The 25,986-nt window shown below is 41.3% G+C and overlaps 1 protein-coding gene across 4 annotated transcripts in view; it reads left to right on the forward strand.

Moving 5' to 3' along the window:
* The first annotated feature begins 778 nt into the window (after window positions 1-778).
* EXOC4 (exocyst complex component 4) overlaps window positions 779-25,986 on the forward strand; it is a 730,537-nt gene continuing 705,329 nt past the window's right edge. For all 4 annotated transcript variants that reach the window (XM_045062998.1, XM_045062999.1, XM_045063000.1 and 1 more), the window contains exon 1: window positions 779-908. In XM_045062998.1, coding sequence (XP_044918933.1) covers window positions 823-908 — 86 coding nt within the window. In that variant the 5' untranslated portion in view covers window positions 779-822. The remainder of the gene's footprint in view (window positions 909-25,986) is intronic.

The raw sequence follows: 25,986 nt of genomic DNA on the forward strand, positions 1-25,986 counted from the left end.
CTGAGAGGGAGGGGGAAGCAGGCTCGCTGCTGAACAGAAAACCCGATGGGGGACTGGATCCCAGGACCCTGAGATCATGACCTGAGCCGAAGGCAGAAGCTTAACCCACTGAGCCACCCAGGCGCCCCTAGGTATTAAACTGTTTTTTTAAACCACTCGTGTTTAAAGTCAAATTTTGCTCATAGACGCACACCCCCTCCTCCCCCACCAAGTAAAAACACACCCCTATATACTCTTCATGGCATTGTAAGATAAATTTGATTAGAAACATGATAAAATTCTTGGGGCGCCTGGGTGGCTCAGTGGGTTAAGCCACTGCCTTCGGCTCAGGTCATGATCTCGGGGTCCGCATGGGGTTCTCTGCTCAGCGGGGAGCCTGCTTCCTCCTCTCTCTCTGCCTGCCTCTCTGCTTACTTGTGATCTCTGCCTGTCAAATAAATAAATAAAATGTTAAAAGAAAAACATGATAAAATTCTAAAAAAAGGGAAACTGTTAAACAAAACAAAACAAAACCCACACCAGATCAGAATAAATACAAACCAGTCATTACGAGACTTCACCAAGTTGCCACTGGTTTAGTCTTCCTGCGCTCCCAGGAACCACGGAAAGAAACTACAATTCCCAGAGTGCTTAGAGCGAATGCGAGACCGTGAAACTTGCTTCATCAGTCCCACCTCCTTAGTTCAGCGATTGGACTGTCCAGTTTCCCGTCTCCGAATTTCTCTTCTTCCATTGGTTACTCCCCAGCGAGGTCAATTACAGAGTTTACGTTCGCTTGGTGCGTTCTTACCCACCCGTTCCCCCGCTCCGCCCGGTACCAAGATGGCGGCAGAAGCGGCTGGTGGGAAATACAGAAGCACAGTCAGCAAAAGCAAAGACCCCTCGGGGCTGCTCATCTCTGTGATCAGGTGAGGGAGGCAGGAGGCAGGGTCAGGGGCCAGGGGGCAGCGGGCAGCGGCTCGACCTCCGCTTTGGAAGGGAGAAGGGTTAGCTGGGTTCCACCCTGCCGACCCCTCCTCCTTCCTCCCTGCCTCCCCCCAGCCCCTCCGGAGGGCCCCCGCAGTTCCCCCCCAGTTTTCTCTGGGGTCGGACTAAAGGGAGGAGCCCCGCCTCGCTGTCTTGTCTTTAGGACCTGAGCTTTCCATTAGGGTCCGTGGGCCCTAGAAGCACGCTGTTAGGGGCTTGGTAGAGAAAGCCAGGTGTGCTCACTGATTCACACAGCGTTTATTTATGGGTTGCCTTCGGCAGCGCTCACTTGGGGCAGGCGCCTTGTTTCCTGGATTTCTGGGTGGAAGGCCCCGAAGTTGCAGATTGTGTTCTCACACTTCGGACACCTCCAACCACCTGTGAATGGCCACAGCCTCCAATACCAGAGCCTGTAGTGAGCTTGCAGAAGGGCTCTGGGTTGGAAGGCGTACAGTCGTTTTCCATTTTTATTCTGCCTTCCTATCCCGGAAGGATAAACAAATTTCGGGTTATCTTCTATGCACGTTATTTTTCCAGAATATGCATGGTGGGAGGGGGACTGGTGGAGCTTTTAGGGGCTCCTTTTTTAAAAATGTGAAATAAAGTAAGGGTGGGGAATCCTTTTGGACATCATTAAGGATGATACGGGAAGTGATTACAACAACCTGAATAAAATGTATTATAACACGTTTTTACATTGTTGACATTTGAATGTCAACTCGGGAATTTTTCATCAAGTAAACCCCCGCCCCATGCTAAACTTCTAGTTGAGTTCTAGGAGGGCCCCCGCAATGTCCTGATGATTTTTTTTTTTTAAGATTTTATTTATTTATTTGAGAGAGAGACAGTGACAGAGAGCATGAGTGAGGAGAAGGTCAGAGAGAGAAGCAGACTCCCAGTGGAGCTGGGAGCCCGATGCGGGACTCGATCTCGGGACTCCGGGATCATGACCTGAGCTGAAGGCAGTCATCCAACCAACTGAGCCACCCATGCGTCCCTGTCCTGATGATTAAAAAAAAAAAAAAAAAAAAAAAAAAATTCAGCCTCAACAGTACCTGGTAGTTAGTCAGGGTTTGAATATAAGAATAGATTGAATTTTAAAATAGCCTAATACTCCCGGACTGATAAAGACCCATCTCATGGGTGTTTTTTAGGGGCTTCTAGTTTAAGACTACGAAATTATTACTGTTTTTTTGTTTGTTTTGTTTTTTAGATAAGAATTGTTCTCTGTGTGGAAATGCTTCATAAACTTGGTGGGCCATGCAAAGGGAGCCCTGGTCTAGTGTGGACCCACATTCTTGTGACTGTACAGGCAGTGTAAATGTTTGTTTCATGATACTGAAACTCCAACTAGAGTATGGAGAGATGGTAGCATACCATCTTAATCCTTTGTGGAGTTCTATATATGAATTTATTTGGATTCTTTTTTGAACTTCTTTATTTTTTCTGCCTTATAGTCAATATTCACTTACACGATGTATTTAGTGCCAGTTTGTACTATGGTGCCTGGGAGTTAATACATACTTTATAAATATTTGTTGAGCAACTGAGTGAATTCTCTGTGTTTAGCAAAGACGAACCAGACATGATGTTACCCTTCAGAGTATAGTTCACTTGAGGGATAAAATATGGAAGTAAAAACTGTGACAGCCTAGAAGACTAGAAGAAAGGAGTGAAAGATGGAAATCCAGAATTAGTTGTGGTCAAGTGTAGTGGGGGTTAGGGAAGGTAACAGCTGTATATAAACGTACCATTTCATCTGTGCATTTCTGATTCTGTAGGCTTCACCCATTTCTTTTCTGCTGTGTATCAGTTTTCTTAAATGCCAGTTACATTCATTCTAAATGCCCTACATCCTACATTTGGAAAAAGCATAAAAACCAAACTGAAGTTTTTGTGTTTTGTTTTTTAAACTGATGCTGATTCAGAAACACATTGCCTTTGGTTATCTGTTCCTTTGTTCTTCAGGGGAACTCTCCCTCTGGATGGGGTGGCATATGATTTTGTGGTTATTCACCCGCATCTTCTGCCCATCTATATTACCTTCACATATCATCATGATTTAGGCCTACACAATTTTTATGTTGAATTCTATTGTGTATTAATGTTGTTCATTTGTCTTCTTTATCCTTGACCACCTCAGACCACTTGCATAATACTTTCGTTACTGTTACCTAGCATAGTATAATGGAGGGTCCAGATCTAACACCCTGGGCAAGTTTATTAAGGATTAGAATTCATGGTTACATATGACCTTATTTAAGACTAGTTGTTGTTGCTTCTCAAGTATTTCTTTGTGTCACAGGAAAATTGTGGGTTTGGCCTGAGAGTGTTGCCAGCTCTCTCTCCTTGTTGTTTCCTCCCTGATGAGCTTTTTGAACATATGCAATGGTTTAAACTTTGTGAACAGTGGCAGTTAATGCGAGTAGGGTGGTAGTAGTACTTTGGTGTTTGGGTGGGGAGAAGCAGGGGTGAGTACTTCAGAGGAGAATAGAGTGGGGAATGTAGTTTCTAAGAGAGTAGATCTTACAGGTTCTATTACAAGAGAAAGAAATTGTAACTATGTGCAATGGGTCCATGTTAACTAACCTTATTGTAATCATTTTGCAATATACATAATATATTAAATCATGTTGTACACCTTAAACGACTATGGTGTTATATGTCAATTACATTACAAAATTGAGGGGGGGGGGAAATGGGGAATGTATATTTCTTGTTAGTAAATTGTTCTGTTACTCTGAAGTTGCTTTGTCTCTCTGTTCAGTTTGTATTCTTTGTGTTACCCCTTCTTGCAACACTGTATTCATGATTCTTAATTCCTCATGTTAAACTTGGATTATCTCCTCTTCTCTTTAACCTCTTTTCAGATTCTCTCTCAAAGACCAAAGCTTTCCCGAATCCATTTTAGGTTCATGTTTATAAAACCTGAGCCTTCTTGAAGATATATTGATACATGTCAGTTCTCTTTTATGTTTCTTTGGACCTGTCATTTTGTCACCATATAAGTGAGTCAGTAGTAATCCTTTGAAAAGTTTGATTAGTTTGATTAGTTTAGCTTTGTTTATCTTTTTTTTTTTTTTAAGATTTTATTTATTTATTTGACAGACAGAGATTACAAGTGGGCAGAGAGGCAGGCTGAGAGAGGAGGAAGCCGGCTCCCTGCTGAGCAGAGAGCCTGATTCAGGGCTCTCTCCCAGAACCCTGGGATCACGACCCAAGCTGAAGGCAGAGGCTTTAACCCACTGAGCCACCCAGGTGCCCCTTTGTTTATCTTTTTATATCACTGAGCTTTTTTTTTTTTTTTTAAATAGTGAATATTAAAACTTCTCCTTTGCTTTTGTTCAGATATGTTAAAAAAGTCATTTCTAGGAGCACCTGGATGGCTCAGTTAAGTGTCTGACTCTTGGTTTTGGCTCAGGTTGTGACCTCAGGGCTATGAGTCTGTGCTCACAGGGGAATCTTGAGATTCTCTCCCTGCAGCAACCCCTCCCACCCCCCAACTGCCATAGCTGGTGTACACATGCACACACACACATGCGCGCGCTCTTTCTCTCAAAAAATCTCTCTAAAAAGTCATTCCTATACCTTATTATGTACTAGTCTAACACATCATATATATTTAAAGCTATTTCTAGGACTTGAAACAGCATTTAAAAAAAAAGATTTTATTTATTTATTTGACAGACAGAGATCACAAGTAGGCAGAGATGCAGGTAGAGAGAGAGAGAGAGGGAAGCAGCCTCCCCGCTGAGCAGAGAGCCTGATGCAGGGCTCCATCCCAGGATCCTGAGATCATGACCCAAGCCAAAGGCAGAGGCCTAACCCACTGAGTCACCCAGGCACCCCGAAGCAGCATTTATTGCTAGTCATCTTTTAACACTGAATAAAAAAACAACAGGTGGTTAAGGGTTCAGCCTAAGGACACATTAAGTATAGACATGGGAACTAGCCAAATCTCATCACTCTTTCCATCTGTGGTACCAAATAGTTAAATAATAACTATTTTGCTAGTATGATCATTCGTCACTTTCAAGCATTTAAAAATCAAAACATTTTCAAGAAGTCTAGTGTGGAGTAGTGAAAATGTTACATTTTGGTCGATGGGTATTTAAGTACCTTGAGACTCATAAATGAAATTCTTAACCATTTAAAAAGTGTTGAATAAAAATATTTCTGGACAGTCAGATGTTTCAAAGGGTAGACTCCCGGGGTATTGCAGAAGAGGTCCTCAGGCTGGGAAGTGGGGCTTTGATGAGGAGATGGATGGTGCTTGGGACCGAGTCTGTCGGAGGCCACTGCTACCTGCAGCTTTTGGTTTGAAATCTTGCCACTGGCCCTTTAAAATGGAACTAATTGGGTGGACAGAGTTGCGATCACCTACTGATGTAAATTTGGACAGTTTTACACGTGTGCACGCACACGCAGCATTTTCCAACTTTTCTATTGATTTTCCCCCCCTAACCTTTTCTTTGGTGTGAAATCGGAGCAGGCAGCCTTTCTAAATGGGGAAATGGGCAAGATGGCATTTTGGAGTTGCTGTTTTATTTTTGTGAGTTCTTGTCAGATTTTTAATTGGGAAATGTGTCTACCACTTACTGTTAGGTGATTTGCTTTCCAATTAAATGTTGACTCTCTTCTCTTTATAAGTTGGCCTTTAATAGACCATTTAATTGGGAAGACAAACTTTGGCTGTGACTTTAGGCGACCTTATGGAAACCTCAGAGCAGAGCTTTTGTGGACAGACTCTGGTTACAGATGTCAAGGAGGTTTGAAGGCAGTTGAGGGCTCACGTTTTCATCAACTTTCATGTCTTCATAGAAGTTGGAATTTCAAAAACTAAGAAAATCCTTTATTGTAGATACCTGTTAAATTCCCTTCCTCCTCCGAGAGTGTTTTGGTCAGCCCCACTTTTAATTCAAAGCAAGCTTTGTTGAAGGGGTCCAGTCTTTGATCAGGGCTTTGAACAAATAGCTTTGAGGTCCATGACACAGTTTGTGGCAGAAAGAAATGTGGTCATTCTGGAGCAGAGTCCACGAAGTTGTGTGAGCTGGTTAGTGTTGTTTCCAGTAACACCTCTTCTCTTCATCTGAGCCTGGCTCATTATGGTTTTTTGGGTTTCCACTCCCTTTGCACCCTGGGACATCTTGGCACCGCGGATGCAGTACTGTTTGAAAATTACTGCTAGGCTGTCTGGAGACTAAACACTTTTTTCTCCTCGAAGTCTTGGGACATGTGACAGTATATGTGGATAGAGGGGCAAAACAATCCCTCCCCTTTTCCTGCTAAACATGAAGAATCAGTATCTTGGGAATCCATGTCTTAGTTTCTAAACCCACGTGTAATTCTTTTTTTTTTTTTTTTTAAAGATTTTATTTATTTATTTGACAGACAGAGAACACAAGTGGGCAGAGAGGCAGGCAGAGAGAGACAAGGAAGCAGGCTCCCCGCTGAGCAGAGAGCCCAACTCCGGGCTCGATCCCAGGACCCTGGGATCATGACCAGAGCTGAAGGCAGAGGCTTTAACCCACTGAGCCACCCAGGCGTCCCCCCGCCCCCCCACGTGTAATTCTTAACATTGGGATTTCCTGAAGGCTTTGAGGCAGAGAGGTGTAATGTTGGGTGATAGGTCAGGGTTTTTTTAAGCCACTCCTTACAGTGGATAGATATGGTCATAGTGTTCGGTGGACGTTGAAGTATAGTTAGTAGAAACTTACCGGATTGGGGTGCCTGGGTGGCTCAGTGGGTTGAGCCGCTGCCTTCGGCTCAGGTCATGATCTCAGGGTCCTGGGATCGAGTCCCGCATCGGGCTCTCTGCTCAGCAGGGAGCCTGCTTCCCTCTCTCTCTCTCTGCCTGCCTCTCCATCTACTTGTGATTTCTCTCTGTCAAATAAATAAATAAAATCTTTAAAAAAAAAAAAAAATTTTAATAAATTAAAAAAAAAAAAAAAAAAAGAAACTTACCGGATTGTGTTACCCGTTTACAATTACGTTGGACCAGTTACTTCAGACCACTGTGTCTAGTACATTTGTGAAATGGGATAATAATATGGGCTTTGGTTTTGGGGGAAATTTAAGAGGGTACAGGAGGGGCTAACAGTTTGGTGTAGAGAACACTTGCGGTGTTCATTTATTTCTTCCTTTTCAGGATCTGCCGCTTCTCTGGTTAGAAACTTGGTTGTGATGTCCAACAGAGAGCCCCCAGGATATGATGTGAATTTTCTGTCAGAAATAACCTTTCCAGTTTGGCTTGAATGTTTGATTCCATTTGCCAGAATGTTCACTTTGTAACCAAGAAACCTTGTGTAGCTGAATTAAGATGGTAATTATTGATCATTTGAGAGTCAGCTGCAGAAGCTAGATTTAAATATATATATGCTTATGTGTGCATGTAAAACATAAAATATAAACAGACATAAAGGATAAAACATTTATTAGATTAAAGACAGAAAGTTTATAAACCAGCGAATTGAAAGGCCTATCATCTCTTTGCCTACATAACCCTTTTGCCATTAAAATACATAATTTCTAAAATTTAGTTATATAAGAAAATTCAGATATTTCAAGAGGAATAAAATAAAAAATGAAGACTTTTCACTCTGTTCATATCCTTCCTGATGTACCTTTGGTTCCTTGAGAGGAATAGAAAATTGTTTTTAAGTATGCGTGAATGTATAATCTTTAAACCAGAATATACATTCTTTAGTATTTAATATTTTAATATATAATACTTTATATACACTTAAGGAATATTCATTAAAATTAAGGAATATTCATTAAAATTATATTTTCTTTAAACAAATGGAATCATACTATGCATATTTTTGACCCTTTATTCATTCGCTTGTTTTTCTTTATTTTGGAGATCTTTTCTAGTAACACATACAGGTCTATCTCAATCTTTTTAGTGGCTATGTAGCATTCTTCATATGGATACACCATAATCTATTTGATTAGTGGTCCCTCTCCCATCCATTTTTTATAACAAACACTTAACTTGTTTCTTTTTCTTTTCTTTTTTTAAATCTTCTGTTAAAACAGTGAGCATTCATGTACATCAGGGAGTAGACCAGTGGTGTAAAATCATGGCAGTGGCAGAGGAATAGCCACGCCCGAGTATCTTGACATTTTGTATTTTTAGAGAGTCCAAAGGTCCTCCAGAAAGATGGTCATTTTCGCTCCCACGAGTGGTGTATTCGCGCACCCGTTTTCCCAAGCCCTGGCCAGAAACTGGATGTTTCTGATGATTGTCTTTATTAAGTCCGTTGTGAGTAAGAGGGGAGTAATTGTCTCCCTGTCCTTTGGTTGCGTGTTACAGCTGGAGGTATGCGGATATATGCGTGTTGCAAGTATTTTTCTCCCAGTCTGTGGCTTGTCTTATTCTCTTGACAGAGTCTTTCCCAGAGCAGAAGTTTGTACTTTTAATGAATCATTAGTGATTTCTGTTACGGGTCATGTCTTTGGCATTATAACCTAAAAACTCTGTGCCATACCCACGATCATGTAAGTTTTCTCCAGTGTTCACTTCTGGGAGTTTCATGTTATGTCTTGTACTTGGCTGTGCAGTTCAGGCTACCCATTTCAAGTTAATTTTTGTGAAGGCAGTAAGATCTGTGTCCAGATTCACTTTTTTGCAGGTGGATGTTCCGTTGTTCAAGCACCATTTATAGAAAAGGTGATTTCTGTTTTCCATTGTTGGACCTTTGTGGGATCTTCAACAACATTCCATGCGTTTTGTTCCCTTCTTGTGCATACTTGTCATTGGCACATCCCCATTTTTGGGTCACAAAAACTTGTAAAAAAAAAGTTATTAAAAAGAAAACAAGTCCAACAATCTTATTTCCTAAATATTAACCTATTTTCCTTTTTAAGGTTTTTGTGTGGATCTTGTCTAGGTACTTAGAGAAGTTTAATAGTTTTAGTTATAACAAACAACTTTTTTTAGCATAACAGAATTTTTTCATGTTGCTATATATAGTGTTTGGAGTTATATAAATATTTTTTAAGTGGGAGAATTAAAAATATATAGAAAATTACAGAGAAGAAAATATAAACTCTCATATTCTCTTTACCCAGAATTAAACACTATTAATAACTTCGCTTCCACTTATAAAAAATTGACTGTATTGTTATAATTCAAACAGTGTTATAATTTAAAACAATATATTGTTATATATTGAAAAAGTGGAAATGCAGGAAGATGGGATTATTCCAGTCACTGTCAATTGATATTAGCTGAACCTCATTCCAGACTTTGCTGTGTCTCTGGGTGTGTGTATATGCGTGTACAAAATATTGGATGGATAGATAGAAATTCTTTTATTTCAAACAAAAAATATTATTTTTAAAATAAATATGGGAGCTTACTCTATATGCTAACTTATTTTTAACTAATCTCTGTCCCCCAATGTGGGGCTCAAACTCACAACCCCAAGATCGAGAGTCACATGCTCTATTGACCGAGCCAGCCAGGCACCCTTCTCTATGCTAACTTATACGCTGACTTTATTTGTCTCCATTTTCGAGGTATTCATATGTATCGTTAAGTACACATATATTAAGTATATGGCTTGATGAATTTTTACCTATATAACCACTACCCATATCAAGATAGAGACAAACACTTACAGCATCCATGTCTTTTTTCCAGTTTATTTTTTTGTGCAAGAGTATCCTATTATTCCAACACCATTCATTAAACAGATTATGCTTGCTTCACTGAATTTCTTTTGTATATCTGTCAAAAATCAGTTGACTAATGTGGGTCTATTTCTTGATTCTCTAGTCTATTTCACTCATCTGTTTATCTTTTTTTAATTTTTAAAGATTTTATTTATGTATCTGACAGACAGAGATCACAAGTAGGCAGAGAATCAGGCAGAGAGAGAGGAGGAAGCAGGCTCCCCGCTGAGCAGAGAGCCCAACTCGGGGCTCGATTCTAGGACCCTGGGATCACCACCGGAGCCTTAACCCACTGAGCCACCCAGGTGCCCCCACTCATTTGTTTATCTTGATGACATTACCACACAGTCTTGATTGTTGCTTTTTAAGTCTTGAAGACCGTGTATGCTCTCCACCTGTACCCTACTTCTTTTTTTTTCTTTAAAGATTTTATTTATTTACTTGACAGAGATCACAAGTAGGCAGAGAGGCAGGCAGAGAGAGAGGGGGAAGCAGGCTCCCTGCCGGGCAGAGAGCCCGATATGGGACTTGATCCCAGGACCCTGAGATCATGACCAGAGCTGAAGGCAGAGGCTTAACCCACTGAGCCACCCAGGTGCCCCTGTACCCTACTTTTTAAAAGTTATTTTGGATGGGGTGCTGGGGTGACTCAGTTGGTTGAGCGTTCAACTCTGAATTTTGGCTCAGTTCTCGATCTCATCATGGTTGTGAGTTCAGGCCCCTCATTGGGCTCCATGGAGCCTACTTAAAACAAAAGTTATTTTGGGTATTCTAGGTCCTTTGCATTTCTGCATCAATTTTATTTCGTTTTATTTTTTTCCCCATATCAGTCTTTGAGTTAGCTAGTAAATTTGTACGATAAAACCTCGGATTTTTGGTTGGGATTGCATTGAATGTACAAAGTGACATAGGAAAATTGACATCTTAGTCATGTTGAATCTTCTTATCCCTGAATAGGTGTATTTTTTCATTTAATTCTTTAATTTCGCTCATCAATTTTTTTTTTAAAGATTTTATTTATTTGTTTGACAGACAGAGATCACATGTAGGCAGCGAGGCAGGCAGAGAGAAAGGAGGAAGCAGGCTCCCCAATGAGCAGAGAGCCCGATGGAGGGCTCGATCCCAGGACCCTGAGATCATGACCTGAGCCGAAGGCAGAGGCTTTAACCCACTGAGCCACCCAGGCGCCCCTCGCTCATCAATTTTTAAAATAGATTTCAGTATGTAGTCTTACATATTGTTGGTTAGATTTATCTAAGTATTTTAGGCACTTCAAGTCCCACATCTCACTGAATGCTGATGTTTCCCCCTCTATTATTACTGTGTCTCCAAAGTCTTCAATCTTCTCTATAATTTCCAATCTGTTGTTAATCTTATGTAATGTATTTTTTATTAGATTATAGTTTTGAGCTCTAGAAGTTTGAGTTGGGTCTTTTTAGAAAAAAAAATCGTTAATAGCTTTCATTGAACATTCAGTCTTTCCTGTAGCTTCTTGGACTATGAAATACAGGTATTATAATACCTTTAATGTTCTTGTTTACTCATTTTGTCTTCTTATGTCATTTTTGGCTTAGTTTCAGTTGATTAATAACCACTCCCCCCCTTTTTACATACCTTACATATGTTTTGGATACTAGATATTGTAAATTTTACCTTTTGGGTACTGATAGCAGATGTCTTTGTTTTCTTGTAAATATTCCTGAATTTTGTTCTAGGATTTGGTTAAGTTACTTGGACATTGTGGTCCTTTCACGTCTTGTTTTAAATTTTGCTCATGGGGACGAAGCTACATTTGGTTTAGGGCCAGTTTTGTTTCCTAAATATGGCAAAATTCTTTTGAGTACTCCACCCAATGCTCTGTGAATCCTGAGATTTTCCCCTCTGGCTGTGTGTGATTTCAGGTACTTGTGCCCATTAATCCTTACTGGTGGTTCTTTTCCTGGCCTTGGGTAGTTTTCCTAGGCATGGTGATAGTGAGCGGAGGCTTTAAGGGAGCCCTTCTGCGGGATTTTCAGAGTGCTCTCTAGTTCTTTCCTTTCCTCACCTGCCCTGCAAACTCTGCCTTAATGCTTAAGGTTTTGAAATCAGTTTTTTGTTTTTGTTTTTGGTTTTTTTTGGTTGTTGTTATTTTCAGATGCTAGGGCAAATCCAGTCCCAGTTATTTCTTCTAGATCAGAGCGGAAGTCTGTCAGTGCTTCATATTTTGAAAAATATCTTTAAAGAATTTTATTGGTCTGATTCATCAGTTGCATACGAGCAGATGGAAGAATAAGGTCATCATTTTTTTTTTTTTTAAAGATTTTATTTATTTATTTGACAGGCAGAGATTACAAGTAGGCAGAGAGAGAAGGAAGCAGGCTCCCCGCTGAGCAGAGAATCCGACTCGGGGCTCCATCCCAGGACCCTGGGATCATGACCTGAGCCGAAGGCAGAGGCTTTAACCCACTGAGCCACCCAGGTGCCCCAAGGTCATCATTTATACGGGTCTGCTGTATAAAGGTACAGCATGAGAGTGAACTAGACATCTCCGCCCTAATAGTATTTCACATTTTGCAGAGTATTTCATTAAACAGCTAAACACTTTTGCTTCATATAGTACTTTTCCAAGAACTTTTCCTTCAGAACTCCGAGAAATGCTTTGGAACTATTTTGCGTCTGTTTGTGTATTTCTTTATTATTAAAAATATGGGTTTTTTTTTTGTTTGTTTGTTTGCCTGTGATAGTATTGTTCTTGGTAGCCTGAGCTCTCTTAGAGCTGGTAATTGGTTTTCTTTGGGAGGCACAGCATTTAGATTGTTTTTTGTTGGTGGTGGTTTTGTTTTGCTTTTTGTTTTTGCTTGCATTTTTCAGTTTGCAGTGGTGAGCTCTGAGCTCTGCTCACTTTGGTCTTCTCCTCTGCAGCTACTTACATTTTTCACTGCTTTCAAGCCATGAAATGAGTTCTGGTCTTTTTAGTAGCCAGTCCTTTATGTGATGGGAATTTTGCCTTGAAAAACATGGGAACTCACCATTTAACAGGAAAGTTCTCGTGTACCATTTGACAGGTAGGAAAACTTAATATTTTAAGTTCCTTAGGAGAACCTTTTTTTTATTTTTTCAGCCTAACAGTATTCATTATTTTTGCACCATACCCAGTGCTCCATGCAATCCGTGCCCTCTCCAATACCCACCACCTGGATCTCCCACCCCCCACCCCTTCAAAACCCTCAGGTTGTTTTTAAGAGTCCATAGTCTCTCATGGTTCATCTCCCCTTCCAATTTCCCCCAACTCACTTCTCTCCATTTCCCCTTGTTGTCCATGCTATTTGTTATGCTCCACAAATAAGTGGAACCGTATGATAATTGACTCTTTCTGCTTGACTGATTTCACTCAGCATAATCTCTTCCAGTCCCGTCCATGTTGCTACAAAAGTTGGGTATTCATCCTTTCTGATGGAGGCACAATACTCCATAGTGTATATGGACCACATCTTCCTTATCCATTCGTCCGTTGAAGGGCATCTTGGTTCTTTCCACAGTTTGGCGACCGTGGCCATTGCTGCTATAAACATTGGGGTACAGATGGCCCTTCTTTTCACTCCATCTGTATCTTTGGGGTAAATACCCAGTAGTGCAATGGCAGAGTCATAGGGAAGCTCTATTTTTAATTTCTTGAGGAATATCCACACTTCTCTTAGGAGAACCTTTTTTGACCATTTATTGCTTTAAAAAAATTTTGTTTTTCAATTTTTAAAATTTTTATTTTTTTTATTGTTCAGTCAGCCAACATACAGTCCGTCACTAGTTTTTAATGTAGTGTCAGTGATTCATTAATTGAGTATACAGCCCTTGCAAAAAATAAAGTGGCATATAATTCAAGAAGCATTTTTCCGTTTAAAATTTGGTGCATGGGGTGCCTGGGTGGCTCAGTGGGTTAAGCCGCTGCTTTCGGCTCGGGTCATGATCCCGGGGTCCTGGGATGGAGCCCCACATCTGGCTCTCTGCTTAGCAGGGGGCCTGCTTCCTCCTCTCTCTCTGCCTGCCTCTCTGCCTACTTGTGATCTCTGTCTGTCAAATAAATAAATAAAATTTAAAAAAAAAATTGGTGCCTGTCATTATGCTAAATATGATGGGGGACATCATTTTATTTTTAAAATACCACTTGAGACCTTGATAGGATTGTAGAATCTTAAAAAGGGGGAGGCAGCCTCTGTCACCACCTGGCCGAGCTGAGCCGCTCCACAGTGTAACAGGGTTACCAGATGATTCGAATGCAAGTTAGAGTTTGAGTAGCCCATAGGACATAATTTAGTTGGGGAAATAAATCAATTAGCATTAACTTTTTAAAGCTGAGATAATGGTATCCTGGCTATTTTTACAAAAAGATTCTTAATTTAAGTAACAAAACATGAATAAAGAAAAAGACTTTTTTTTTTTTAAAGATTTTATTTATTTATTTGACAGAGCGCACAGGTAGGCAGAGTGGCAGGCAGAGGGAGAGGGAGAAGCAGCTCTCTGCTGACCAGGGAGCCCAATGTGGGACTCGATCCCAGGATCCTGGGATCATGACCTGAGCTGAAGGCAGCCGCTTGACTGACTGAGCTACCCAGGTGCCCCTAAAGAAAAAGACTTTTTTAACTCTAGAGAAAAGGTTAGGAAAGGAGCCCGGGTGGGTGGAGAGGCTGGGTGAAAGAGGCGATGGGGATTTAAGAGTGCACTTACCATGATGAGCCCTGAGTCATGCATAAAATTGTTGAATCACTGTATTGGACACCCGGAAACGAAGTAACACTATGTAAATTATACTGGAATTCAGACCGTTTTCTAAGAGGTACATAGTGAATTATATACTGATAAAAATATCCATGTTGAATATTTCCTTCAAAATAACTAGGGGTCCAAGTTAGGGTGTAGATGATACAAGACTGGGGTGTGTTGATAATCATTGAAGCTGGGTTATTGGAGGAGTCTCTCCGGTTTTGTACGTGTTTGAAAATTTCCATGAAAATGCACATGTGTGTTTACGGACTGGGGAGCTACAAGGGGGTGGGAATTACAAGGGTCTGTAGATGACTAAATCTAAGAAATAACTACATAGTCTCCATGTCTTGTCCACTCAGCTTCTGCCCTCCTCCCCAAGGCACCTGGCACACGAACATATTAAAGCCTCCTAGATGTCTGCAGTTAAGAAACTTGCTTCAATTTGTGTAATCCAGGATTTCACGATAACCTAGTACCATGCAGTGCCTACTCTTGTCTTCTAAAATGGGATTTCTGAGGAACCGACGGGAAACTCCACATTAGGAAGTAGCCTCCACCTTTAAAGTGACCAAATGCCATACTGTGTTGTAACGGAAACATTCCCCTGGAGATGAAGAATAAGATCACTGTGGAGAAGGGTTGGAGGAGGGTGTAGAGCTTCAGATGGAAGTGGGCAAAGAGGTAGCTTCAGTTAAGAAAGGGTAGGGGGTAGATTTAAAATGGACTCTGTCAATCCTGGACTCAGTGTATGCTGTAGTGAGGCAAATTTTTTTTTTAATTTCTTTTCAGTGTTCCAGAATTCATTGTTTATACACCACACCCAGTGCCCCATGCAATACGTGCCCTCCTTAATACCCAGCACCAGGCTTATCCAACCCCCACCCTCCTCCCCTCCAAAACCCTCAGTTTGTTTCTCAGAGTCCACAGTCTCTCATGGTTCGTCTCCCCCTCCAATTTCCCCCAACTCACTTCTCTCCATCTCCCCATGTAGTGAAGGTGATTTTACTTAATTTTAGATAATGGCCTTCTCTGTTGGTTACAAGACTTAGAGCTTTTGGTCCCCAGAAGTATTTTGTGTGACTGAGTTAATTGAAATATTGAAAAGCTGCATGTGTTGGGTATAGTAATTGGCCCTAAGTGCCGTCTGAAGCAAGACACCAGTGAATTTTCAATTGACTTTAAAGCAGAAATTGTTTACTGTCACTTGATATTAAGTGAATTTTTGTAGTGAATTAAGAGATGTTGTTTTTATGCATCAGGAAAGTTTTTTTCAGAGGGACTTGTCGTCGTGAATTGTTATCAGTTGGGATAGGATTATCTTGTATTTTGTGGGATCTAATAAGACATAATTAAGAAACAAGCAGTCGCAGTGTATAATTGAATATAATGAAATTGGATTAAAAAGTGTAATATAGATTCAGCTATGCTTTGAGTGAAGCCATATCTTATGTGATTATGTAGTGATACACATCTCAAACATTTAATGTTTGATTTTTTCCATGCAAACTCAGAATTATGAGTTTCTTTTTTTTTTTTTGTAATTCATTGGAAGCATTTGTAGATGAATCATCATAGACAAAGTGCTCTGCTTAGTAGAATAGGCTTTGAAGATTCTTCTCAACTTGTTAGTGTTCATATTCTTAGCGATTTCTTTTTCTTTTCTTTAGTTTGGATTTATACTCATACCTAGAACTGTCTTTTTTTTTTTTTTAAGTATTTATTTGAGTAAGAATGGGTGCAGGTGCACATGAGCAGGAGCGGGCAGAAGGGGTGGGTGTTAGGGGGCAGACTCCCTGCTGAGCAGGGAGCCAGGACCCTGGGATCATGACCTGAGCTGAAGGTAGACACTTAATTGACTGAGCCACTCAGGTGCACTTAGACCTGTCTTTAGTTCCCCTGCTGACATGTTACTGTCAGGTATTTCTTAACATTGGCTAGTTCATGCTTTAAAAGAAAAAAAAAATCTGACTCTCACACTTTGAAATAAGCGCTAAGGAGATCTGATAATGTAGGATAGTGTAACCTAACCAGAAAAAGCAGTTTGGTAAAGAAAATGGAAACATGTCTTCAAGAATCATGTATGCTCTAGACTTTTTGTTTCTGTGTTGGGATCAGTAACAAAAAGGAATATTCTAGAAAGCTCAATAAGCTAATAGTTTTTTTTTTTTACTACTTGGAGTGAGGGCCTGAAACTAGTTAACCCTTGTGTATTTGAGTTTAAAAATACTGGTTTTTGCCTTATGATAATGTGTTACAATATTTTGTAAATGAAGAGGACCCCTTGTCTGGTTATCTTTCCATTATGTGACTAAAAAGACTTATCAGAAATGCCCTAATGAGAGAAGGTGGTGCTGGTTGAGGGGTTTAGGTGCCTGAGGAGTAAAAAGTGCAGGGAGTTGGGGATTTCAGGTAAGAGGCCTATTCTGTGTATTTTCCGGAAAGGGTATCACTGAGATTTGATTCCTATTGTAGATTGAGCTTTGTAGAGCTGTAGTTTCCTGATAACTGATTTTTGGATATGTGGGACCTTACTTGTAATGAGTTTTTCTGAGTTGTTTGAAGGGATTTACATTAATTGTTTTGTTAATCTTTATTATTCCTGGAGGAGAGGTCACTGGATACCAACAAGGAATGCCTTTAGTAGACAATTAAGCGTATTAACTGTTTTCAGAAAGCAGGACTTACTGCTAATTGTTCTGCAGGTGTCACCAAAATTCAGGTGTATTGCATTAAGTATTTCTTATAGCAGGTTAATTAGTTTAGTTATCTGAGGCTGAATCAGGTAGTTAATTCTTGAGGATTTGTTGAGAATCTGTGTTGCTCGAAGGGGCGTGACCGATAACATCTGCCTTGATATTTTAGCCAAGCAAAATACTACTGTGTTTCATAGGATCAGGTATAAGGCTGCTAGAGCTGCCATAACAAAACACCACAAGCTGGGTGGCTTCAACAGAAATCTCTTTTCTCACAGTTCTGGAGGCTAGACGTCCAAGATCAAGGTGCCAGCAGGGTTGGTTTTTGGTAAGGCCTCTTGTTGGCTTGTAGATGGCCATCTTCTTGCTGTGTCCTCTAATGACCTTTCCTCTGCGAGTGTGTGGAGAGAGAGGGCTCTTTTGTGTCTCTTTTCTCTGCATATAAGGTCACCAGTTGTATCTCATTGAGGCCCTGTCCACATGACCTCCTTTAGAGACTCTAATCTCCAAACAGTCACATTGAGGGTTGCTTCAATATAAATTTGGTAGTGGGAGGACAGTGTGTCTCAATTTAGTCTGTAACGGGTGGTACTCTGGAGACTCTTATTACTTTGTTAAAATACCCTAAAATGCTTCCACAGGGATGGTCTGTCATTACGTATAGGTGATCTCGAGGCTCAGGCTAGAGCCCTGGACAGGTCGTTAATTTTTTGCAATTAGTTGGCAACCTTCCTACATGCTTTTCTGGCTTATGATATTTAACAGTCCCTACTAATCCTCTAATACCAAATACTTGTACTGTTGATGCTCTTCAAAGAACTGCTCTCTGGTCAGCTTGAACTATCAAAGGGCTTGCTGAGAGGAGGAAATTAGTGAAACATGATTCGATCCATTTCATCCTCTTCTTTCCCCAAATTCCATTCTTAGATTAAAATGGATCATTGGAAAAGCTTCATGCTCGGACTGTGTTCAGAGTCACAATCTCTTGGTCTGAGTTGTGTTTTAATGTTCTATTCTGGAAGGAACTTACAAGAATGCCCACATAAAATTTATTGTTTTTAGAAGGTGGTTGAGGACCTTGTTCACTATATTGTATATTGTCATCCTTACTGTTTTAAGTGAAAGATTTCTTTTAGAATTTAGAAGTAGCTTAAAGTTTGCTTCCTCGATAGAGGAACTAGAATCCATCTTTTTGATAATGAGAATGACTTAACTGGCTACAGTTCCCTTTTTGCATGGCTAGGAACCTCACGGTCACGTTGAGGGCTTGTTTCCTATCAACTGTTTTTGCCTCCATGCCCTGCATACCCGAGTTCCATATTTGCATGGCATCATTTTGTCCTCTGTCTCCTTAACTAGGTTCACTTTCTCATTTGTATTACCTACATTTTGTACAAATGGTCTCCAATCTTTTTTAGAAAGAGGTTGGATAGATGTAAAATGAAACTTGAAATATTGTTGAATATTTGCATTCAGTATTCATTATTAAATACTGGCTGAAAGCCGTGTTTATACACAAACAATGAATCACGGAATACTACATCAAAAACTAATGATGTGGGGCGCCCGGGTGGCTCAGTTGGTTAAGCAGCTGCCTTCGGCTCGGGTCATGATTCCGGGGTCCTGGGATCGAGCCCCGCATCGGGCTCCCTGCTCAGCAGAGAGCCTGCTTCTCTCTCTCCCCCTCTCCCTGCCACTCTACTTACTTGTGCTCTCTCTCTAGCTCTCCGTCAAATAAACAAATAAAATATTAACAAACAAACAAAAAAAACTAATGACGTACTGTGTGGTGAGTAACATAATAAAATTAAAGAAAAAAAGAAAGCTGTCATTCCTTTTTTTTTTTAAGTTTTTATTTATTTTTCTTATTATTTCTCTACACCCAACATAGGATTCGAACTCACTACCCCAAGGTCAAGAGTTGTGTGCTCTTCCCTTGGAGCCAGCCAGGCGCCCTGAAAGCTGTTAATTTGCCTGGGTGCTAAGCCCCCGGTGGCATCCAAGAACACTGAGAGGAAAAGTCCGCAGAGCTGTACCTGATCTGGCTCCCCGCTTCTTCTCTGATCCGTCCCTGTCCCCTCTCTTGCTTCTCTGAAGCCACACTGACTTCCTTGCCGTTCCTTGAACCTGGAACAAGTACCCTGCCTCAGGGCTAGTGCGTCTCCTGTTCTTTCTGGAATCTGTTTCCCCAGAAAGTGCCGCCTCTCTCCCCCTCATTTTCTAGAAAGCTCTATTCACATGCCGTCTTTATCTGAGAGGTTTTCTCTGGCCTCCTTGTTTTGTGCACTCCCCCTCCTCTACCCAGCCTCTGTTTCTTCCATCACCATTTCTTCCCGGCCTGCATGTGTTGTGTATTTCTCCCGTGTTACCTGCTTCTCCAGGATGTAAGCCTCCTGAGGGGAGGAATTGCTTTTATCCCTGGCTGCATCGCTGGCTGCTTAGCACCTGCCTGCCACGTCCTAGGTGTCTAGGAACCTTTGGCTGAACGACTAAATGAACTCAGTAGGGTTGCTGTAACTATTATTTGTCCTTTCCTAGAGATTTTGGAGCAGGCATTTCTTTCTGTGAGATAATTTAATAGCAATTGTTTCTTAAGGCAGAGAACTGCCCTCCCTGACCTCTTCAGAGCCTGCATTTGGCTACTGCTCATTATTTAGCTTTTCCCGAGCACTTCGAATGTGCCAGGCACCGTTAAGAATATAAAGAAAAGGTCTGACCTCAGTTCGTGAATAAATATCTTCAGGAACTTTCGAATGGGGGAGGCTTTGGGCTAACAATATTGTGATGCACTGATGATTTATTTGGTTCCTAATAACGTGTCAGCCCACACATCAATGGCCCTTGATGTTTTACCGAGCACGTTCACACACGTTGCCCATCACAACCACTTGGTGAGGCAGGTATTCTTACTATCTTGTCTACTTGGTGAGAAAAGAGACAGACACAGAAGCTAAGTGACTTGCTCGACGAGCTCGAAAGTGGCCAGCACCTCCTCATGGTTGACACATGATGAGAAGAGTCAGAAACATAGGATATATTCCAAATTGGCAGTGTTTCTGCTTTGCGTTTTTTCTGCATCCACTCATTTTGTCTTTGACTGAAGGTTATTGTTTCTCTTGAGGGATGGGTCACCTTGGGGTGGCTAACCTTATCTTCATAGGTGTGCTTTCTCTTTTATTTGATCTTCCTTTTGTCTTTTTTAAGAGCAATATAGACTTTTGTGTGCCTTCCCCCTGTCTGGATTCCCATTACTCTATTAAGTCCAAAGTGAAGGCAAAATTGCTCCGTAGAAGGAGTCCATGATGGTGGCTAGTTATTTTCCTTTCAGAACACTTGACCGGCTAGACTGAAATACAGAAGCTGGTGTTAAAAAAAAAAAAAAAAAGGAAAGTGACAAATTCAGTTTCAGATCTGCAGTTACTTACCTCAGGTTTAATGCTTGTGTGGAAGGCTCACTGGGAGCTGCTGGCTGTGAATTCACTAGAACCATGTAGCATGTGTTCCTACTAGGTGCTGTGAACAGTAGCTTAATGTGTGCACCGTGGGCCTTTTAGCCCATTAGGTAAATAAATTCCTTCCTGGGGACTAATTAGTCATGGTTAGAGATGTAATTCATCATGCCAAATGCCAGAGCTGTCTTTGTGCAAAATTCTTGGTGATCCAGAAATGTCTCTGTGTCTGGCTTAACTAGAATTTAGTGTATGCTTTTAATGTTCCTCCGTGAACTTGGCAATAGTTTGTAAATCTTAATGGTTGCGAGATAGGAATGGAGAAGAACATCTAAGTGATTCAGTAACATGAAAGCATCTTGGGGTGGCAACTTCAGATCGTTTCTCCCGTTCTCATGTCCTTAAGTTTATGCTTCTTGTCCAGACTCAAGAGTCTGGGAGCACTTAGCAGGTTTTTTAGTATTGTCTACATCTCTGCCCATCTCCTCTTCTCTTCACATGGGAGCTGTAGCTTGATCAGGGGCCGAAGGCACAAGGAGTAGGAGTTCAAAACGGGCATACTGGAAAAGGCATGGGCTGTGAAGTTAGGTATACTTCGTGTCAAGTCCAGTTCCCATCTTAGCTGTGCATGTGGGTGAAAGTTACCTTCCCTCTCTGTTCCTCTGATTTCATCTCACCAGACTTTCTGAGGATTATCTTAGCTATGTGTGCAAAATAACCACTGCATTCCCTGGCACATTGTGGCCCTACCTGATATCTTCTGCTTCACTTTCCTCTTCCCTTTCTCAAATGTAGGACACAAGGATCGATGTACATTTCTGTATTTAGTTTGAAAATTTCCCAAGTAGATGAGTGAGAGCTGGCTCATCAGCACTCACTGTCCGGGGGGATCTTGGATAGTTTTTGGTGTCGGCATTTACCAAAATGTAATTTTAGGCCTGATTATTAAAAATATGGTGCCTGTATTATAGGATATAAAAACCTCTTCCTGTTTGGACTGGTCAGGCCGTATTAGGAGTGTGTCGTATTCACTGGTACTACACAGGATGGGGAAGCTTTTAACATCAGACAGCTCAGGTTTGAGGCCCGGCTCTGCTACTTAAAAGTTCTGTGCCTCTAATACACAACTCCATTTCCTGTCTGTAATAAGGTGGGGAGGGGGCTGGTGGCTGGTAATGGTACCTACCTGTAGGGTGGTTGTCAGGAGTAAGTGAATTATTATGCCTAAATCCACTCAGATGAATGTCGGGCATATAGTAAGTTTTATGTGAGCAGTAGCTGTTTTGGAAGGGAAATCTACAAGGATGGGGGGGCGCTTGGGAGCCATGTTGTGGGAGAAAGCGTTGAAGCAGTTAGAGATGTTTAATCTGAGTAAGAAGTACCGAGAGCCTTTTACCACTTAAAGAGAAATTGTATGGAAGAGGGAATAGATGTATGTAACCGAAAAAAGGTGGAACTTGGATCAATGGGTAGAAATTATAAAGAGGCTGATTTTATTTTAATGAAAGGCGAGCTGTTGTAATAAGGAGAGCTTTTCAAAACTGCAGTGAATGGCTTTGCGAACTAGTGAGTTTTCCCCTCACAGAGGCTTATTAGAACGCTGGGGAGAGAGTTCCTGACCTGGCTGGTGAGGTGAACTCAGATGACAGGTGTTCTCTCCCACCCTGCTCTCAGCTGAGGTGAAGTGACTGGCTTAAAGTAAAATAATTCCGCATTGAAATTTGCTGCGTTTTGGTAGCAGACATGAATACTTTTGCCCTAGACTTCTGGTCTGCTTTTATGCTGTATCATTCATTTATGGTGCAAATATTTATTGTGGGAGACATGGCGCTTCTGGTCTCATTTTGCAGAAAACAAAACAGGCGTTGGGGATATCATCTACTATCACCTGACATCACCCAGTCTCCAAAGGAACCCAGGGAACTATGGTCCATTATTGCTGGGAGCCCATTCTCCTTGGGCGTGCTCTTTCTGAAGTTCTTCTGAGCAAAGCACTGAGAGCCCTTTGTTTTAGACAGTCTCACCAAGGTTGTGTATTTGGATGTTTGGAAGAGAGAGATCATCTCTCCCTGTATAAGAGCAGGCAGGCAGGTCAGGTGTACTGTCCATATAAAAGATGGACTTTTTCCACATTCAGGTTCCTCTCTAGTCACTCACAGTGTGTCTGGGCATAAAGTTGGGTCCAGTTGCCTAACCCTCGTGGAACTTGGGGCAGGGTTGGGGGCTACTGCAGATATGCCAGTGCCCCGGCTGCCTGCTGTGCTATAACAGAGTCCTTTGTTTTGTGTCTTCTGGCAGCATCCATGAGACTCGGGCAGGCTAACTTGTTAGCTTGTGAGTAGGATAAAAATGTCAGACTCTCTACAATTCTTCATGTCAGGGAGGAGTAAGGCGAGTCAGAGAGGTTAAATCTCATGCCGAGCGCCAAATGACCTAGCATTTTGGGGGTGATAGAATTTGAATCTTTGTTTCCAAAGAATGTCCTTTGCATGACGTTATGGAACACAGCTATCGCCCTTGCTGTCCTGACTGCTACTACTGTGACAGTGAGAACCAGCAATAGCCACCGCCGTTCGTTGAGTGCCGATGATTTCCCAGGCTTTGTTGGATCGCCTTTAATTCTCACCAGTGGCCCTATAAGGAAGATATTCGTATTCTCTGCACTTTGTAGATGAACAAAATGAGATAGGGGTGCCTGGGTGGCTCAGGCGGTTAAGTGTCTGCCTTTGGCCGAGGTCATGATCTCAGGGCCATGGGATCGAGCCCTGTATCAGGGGCTCCCTGCCCATCGGGGAGTCTGCTTCTCCCTCTCTCTGCTTGTGCTTTCTCTCTCTGTCTTTCTCAAATAAATAAAGAAAATATTTTTCAAAAATGAGATTTCGCTTATTTGTGGAGCGTAAGAAATAACACGGAGGACATGGGGAGATGGAGAGGAGAAGGAAGTTGGGGGAAATTGGAGGGGGAGATGAACCATGAGAGACTGTGGACTCTGAAAAACAATCTGAGGGTTTTGGAGGGGTGGGGGTAGGAGCTTGGGTGAGCCTGGTGGTGGGTATTAAGGAGGGCATGTGTTGCATGGGGCACTGGGTGTGGTGCATAAACAATGAATTCTGGAACACTGAAAAGAAATTTAAAAAGTTAAAAAAAAAAAATGAGATGCCATGACCAAGGTCATACAGGTACTAACTGGTGGAGCCAGAATTCAAATTGTAGAGGGAGGATGAAAGCAGGACTACTCCTAAGGGCTGTCAGGAAGGTTCAGTGTGCAGTCTGTACGGTGTGCAACCCTGGGGGTTTCTGGAAGCTGTGGTAAGCCTCTCCAAATATTTGTGGCTATTATTGTAATTAGTAACCTTGTTGCCTTCCTTTTCTCTAATTAAAAAAAAAAAACCTTCAGTGGTTTTGTTCTCTATTTCCAACTAAAGGCAAACTGTTATTCAGCCTAGTTTCCATTAAGAGGATGAAATTAAAGGGGCAAAAACCTGGCATAGGCTCTTTCTTTATACAAATATTTTCTCTAAAAATGAAAACAGGAGCTAAAACCCCCTATGGACCCAATTTACTTTCTAATCTTCATTTTAGTAACCCTTTCTATTTCATAAATAACTCCTAATGCGGCGGTAATGTGTTACAGTGACAGCTGATGCCCGAGAAGGTGTCCTCTCTGGGCCTGACATTTTCTTTAATGGTAATTCTCCTAGTTAATGTAAACAACGTGAAATGTTTGGCATGTTTCCTTGCACAAATGGCGGTGGAGAGGAAATCAAAGCATTGTAAAGATAGCAAACTGATCTGGTGTAGCTCTGACAAATCCGTGTCTGTTTGCTATTAGAAGGGGAAATCGGAGGTAAATACTTAGGAACTCTTCCCCTGGGGACAGCTGATAAATCGAAGGTATTTTCTGATTGTGCTTTACTTTAGATTACCAGCCTGGAAGGTTTCAGATTTAAAGAGCAAAGTTATGTATCATAGAAACAATAGGAAGGCACGCTTAGCTCTCTGTACCCAAATATTGCAAGTGATATTGGTAGCTCCATCTTTGAAACCATATTCCTCCGAGGTTGTCCACTCTGATATATTTTATTAGCCGAATACTTGTGCAGTATTTTCTACCTGAAAGTTATCTTGGAGGTAGGTAGTCTGATAGGATCACCGATTGACAGAGGGGGACACAGGATCTGGCCTGGTAAAGGCCTTCCTTCAAGTCTTGGTGTTCCTAGTGTGTTGCTTTCCAGAGTGCACCGCACAACCCTTAGAGGCTTTGCATTTTCCTTCATTATATTTCTTGTCCTGCCCACTCCCCCTTCCCCACCATTTCCTGCTAGAACTGGTCTCTTGGCATCCCTAACACATTTATGAAATTCTTTTTAGAGATTAGATTGATGTCGAAGACTGGTCTGCGGAATCTCCCTCTAAATTGAGAAGGAAGTTTTATATATGATGTGGCTCATGAATTAAGATCTCCTGCTGTCAATGACAGTGGGGGGAAAAACGGTTCTACAGTATTTTGCTTGTGAATATCTGGAAATAGATGTGTGATTGATTCACAGATAGACCATCTCTGAAAGCAGCTCTAATGATGGACTTATAATTGATTGCATCCGTCATCGAAAGCCTAAACTACCCCTTCCCTAAATTAAAGATAAATGAAATAAGCGATGCTGAATGTATATAAGCTGACAAATCTGAGGGAATTTAATGAAACTCTAAATTACTGCAGCCAACAGATAAGAGAAAAAGGTTTCTTTGTTACTGATTAGAACACTAAAGAAAAAAAAAAAAGAAAAAAGAAAAAGTCCAAAAAAGATAATAAAGATCTGTGGCCAATGTATCAAACTAAGTTATTGAAAGACTTTTAATAAGTATCTATCTCGTTCTCTGGTTATTGTTGACTCATATCAGTCTTGTTAGTGCTGTGATGAATAGTAAAAGTCAGGATTTTCTTGTAGTATAGCTTCTGTTATTGCTGTTGTAACGTATTTTAGAATTGATGTGACCTTATTTTCAGGCCGCTGGGGGCTCTGTACCAAATTTAGTTCATTTAAATGAGCTATTTGGAATGTTCCGTTCCTCAGTGTATAAGTAATTTCATCAGTTAGTACACTTATAGCTTTATATGAAAGACCAACTGAGGGTGACTTAAACTAATGGGTATCTGTTATCTCCCCTAACGAGAAATCCCGAAGGAAAGCAGCAGAAGGTGTTGGCTGCTTTGGGGGTTCAATGGTATCAGTGTAGTCGTTTGGCTTTTCTCTTGACTTTCCTTCCATGGTTGTAAGGTGGGTGAAGTATTTGAGTATCTTAGCTTTGTTTAATAATATCCACTGTCGGGGTGTGTGGGTGGCTTAGTGGGTTAAAGCCTCTGCCTTTGGCTCAGGTCATGATCCCGGGGTCCTGGAATCGAGTCCTGCGTCGGGCTCTCTGCTCCGCGGGGAGCCTGCTTCCTCCTCTCTTTC

The sequence above is a fragment of the Mustela putorius genome, unplaced genomic scaffold, assembly GCF_011764305.1.
Source record: "Mustela putorius furo isolate JIRA1106 unplaced genomic scaffold, ASM1176430v1.1 tig00003845_pilon_pilon_pilon, whole genome shotgun sequence".
Lineage (NCBI taxonomy): Eukaryota > Metazoa > Chordata > Mammalia > Carnivora > Mustelidae > Mustela > Mustela putorius.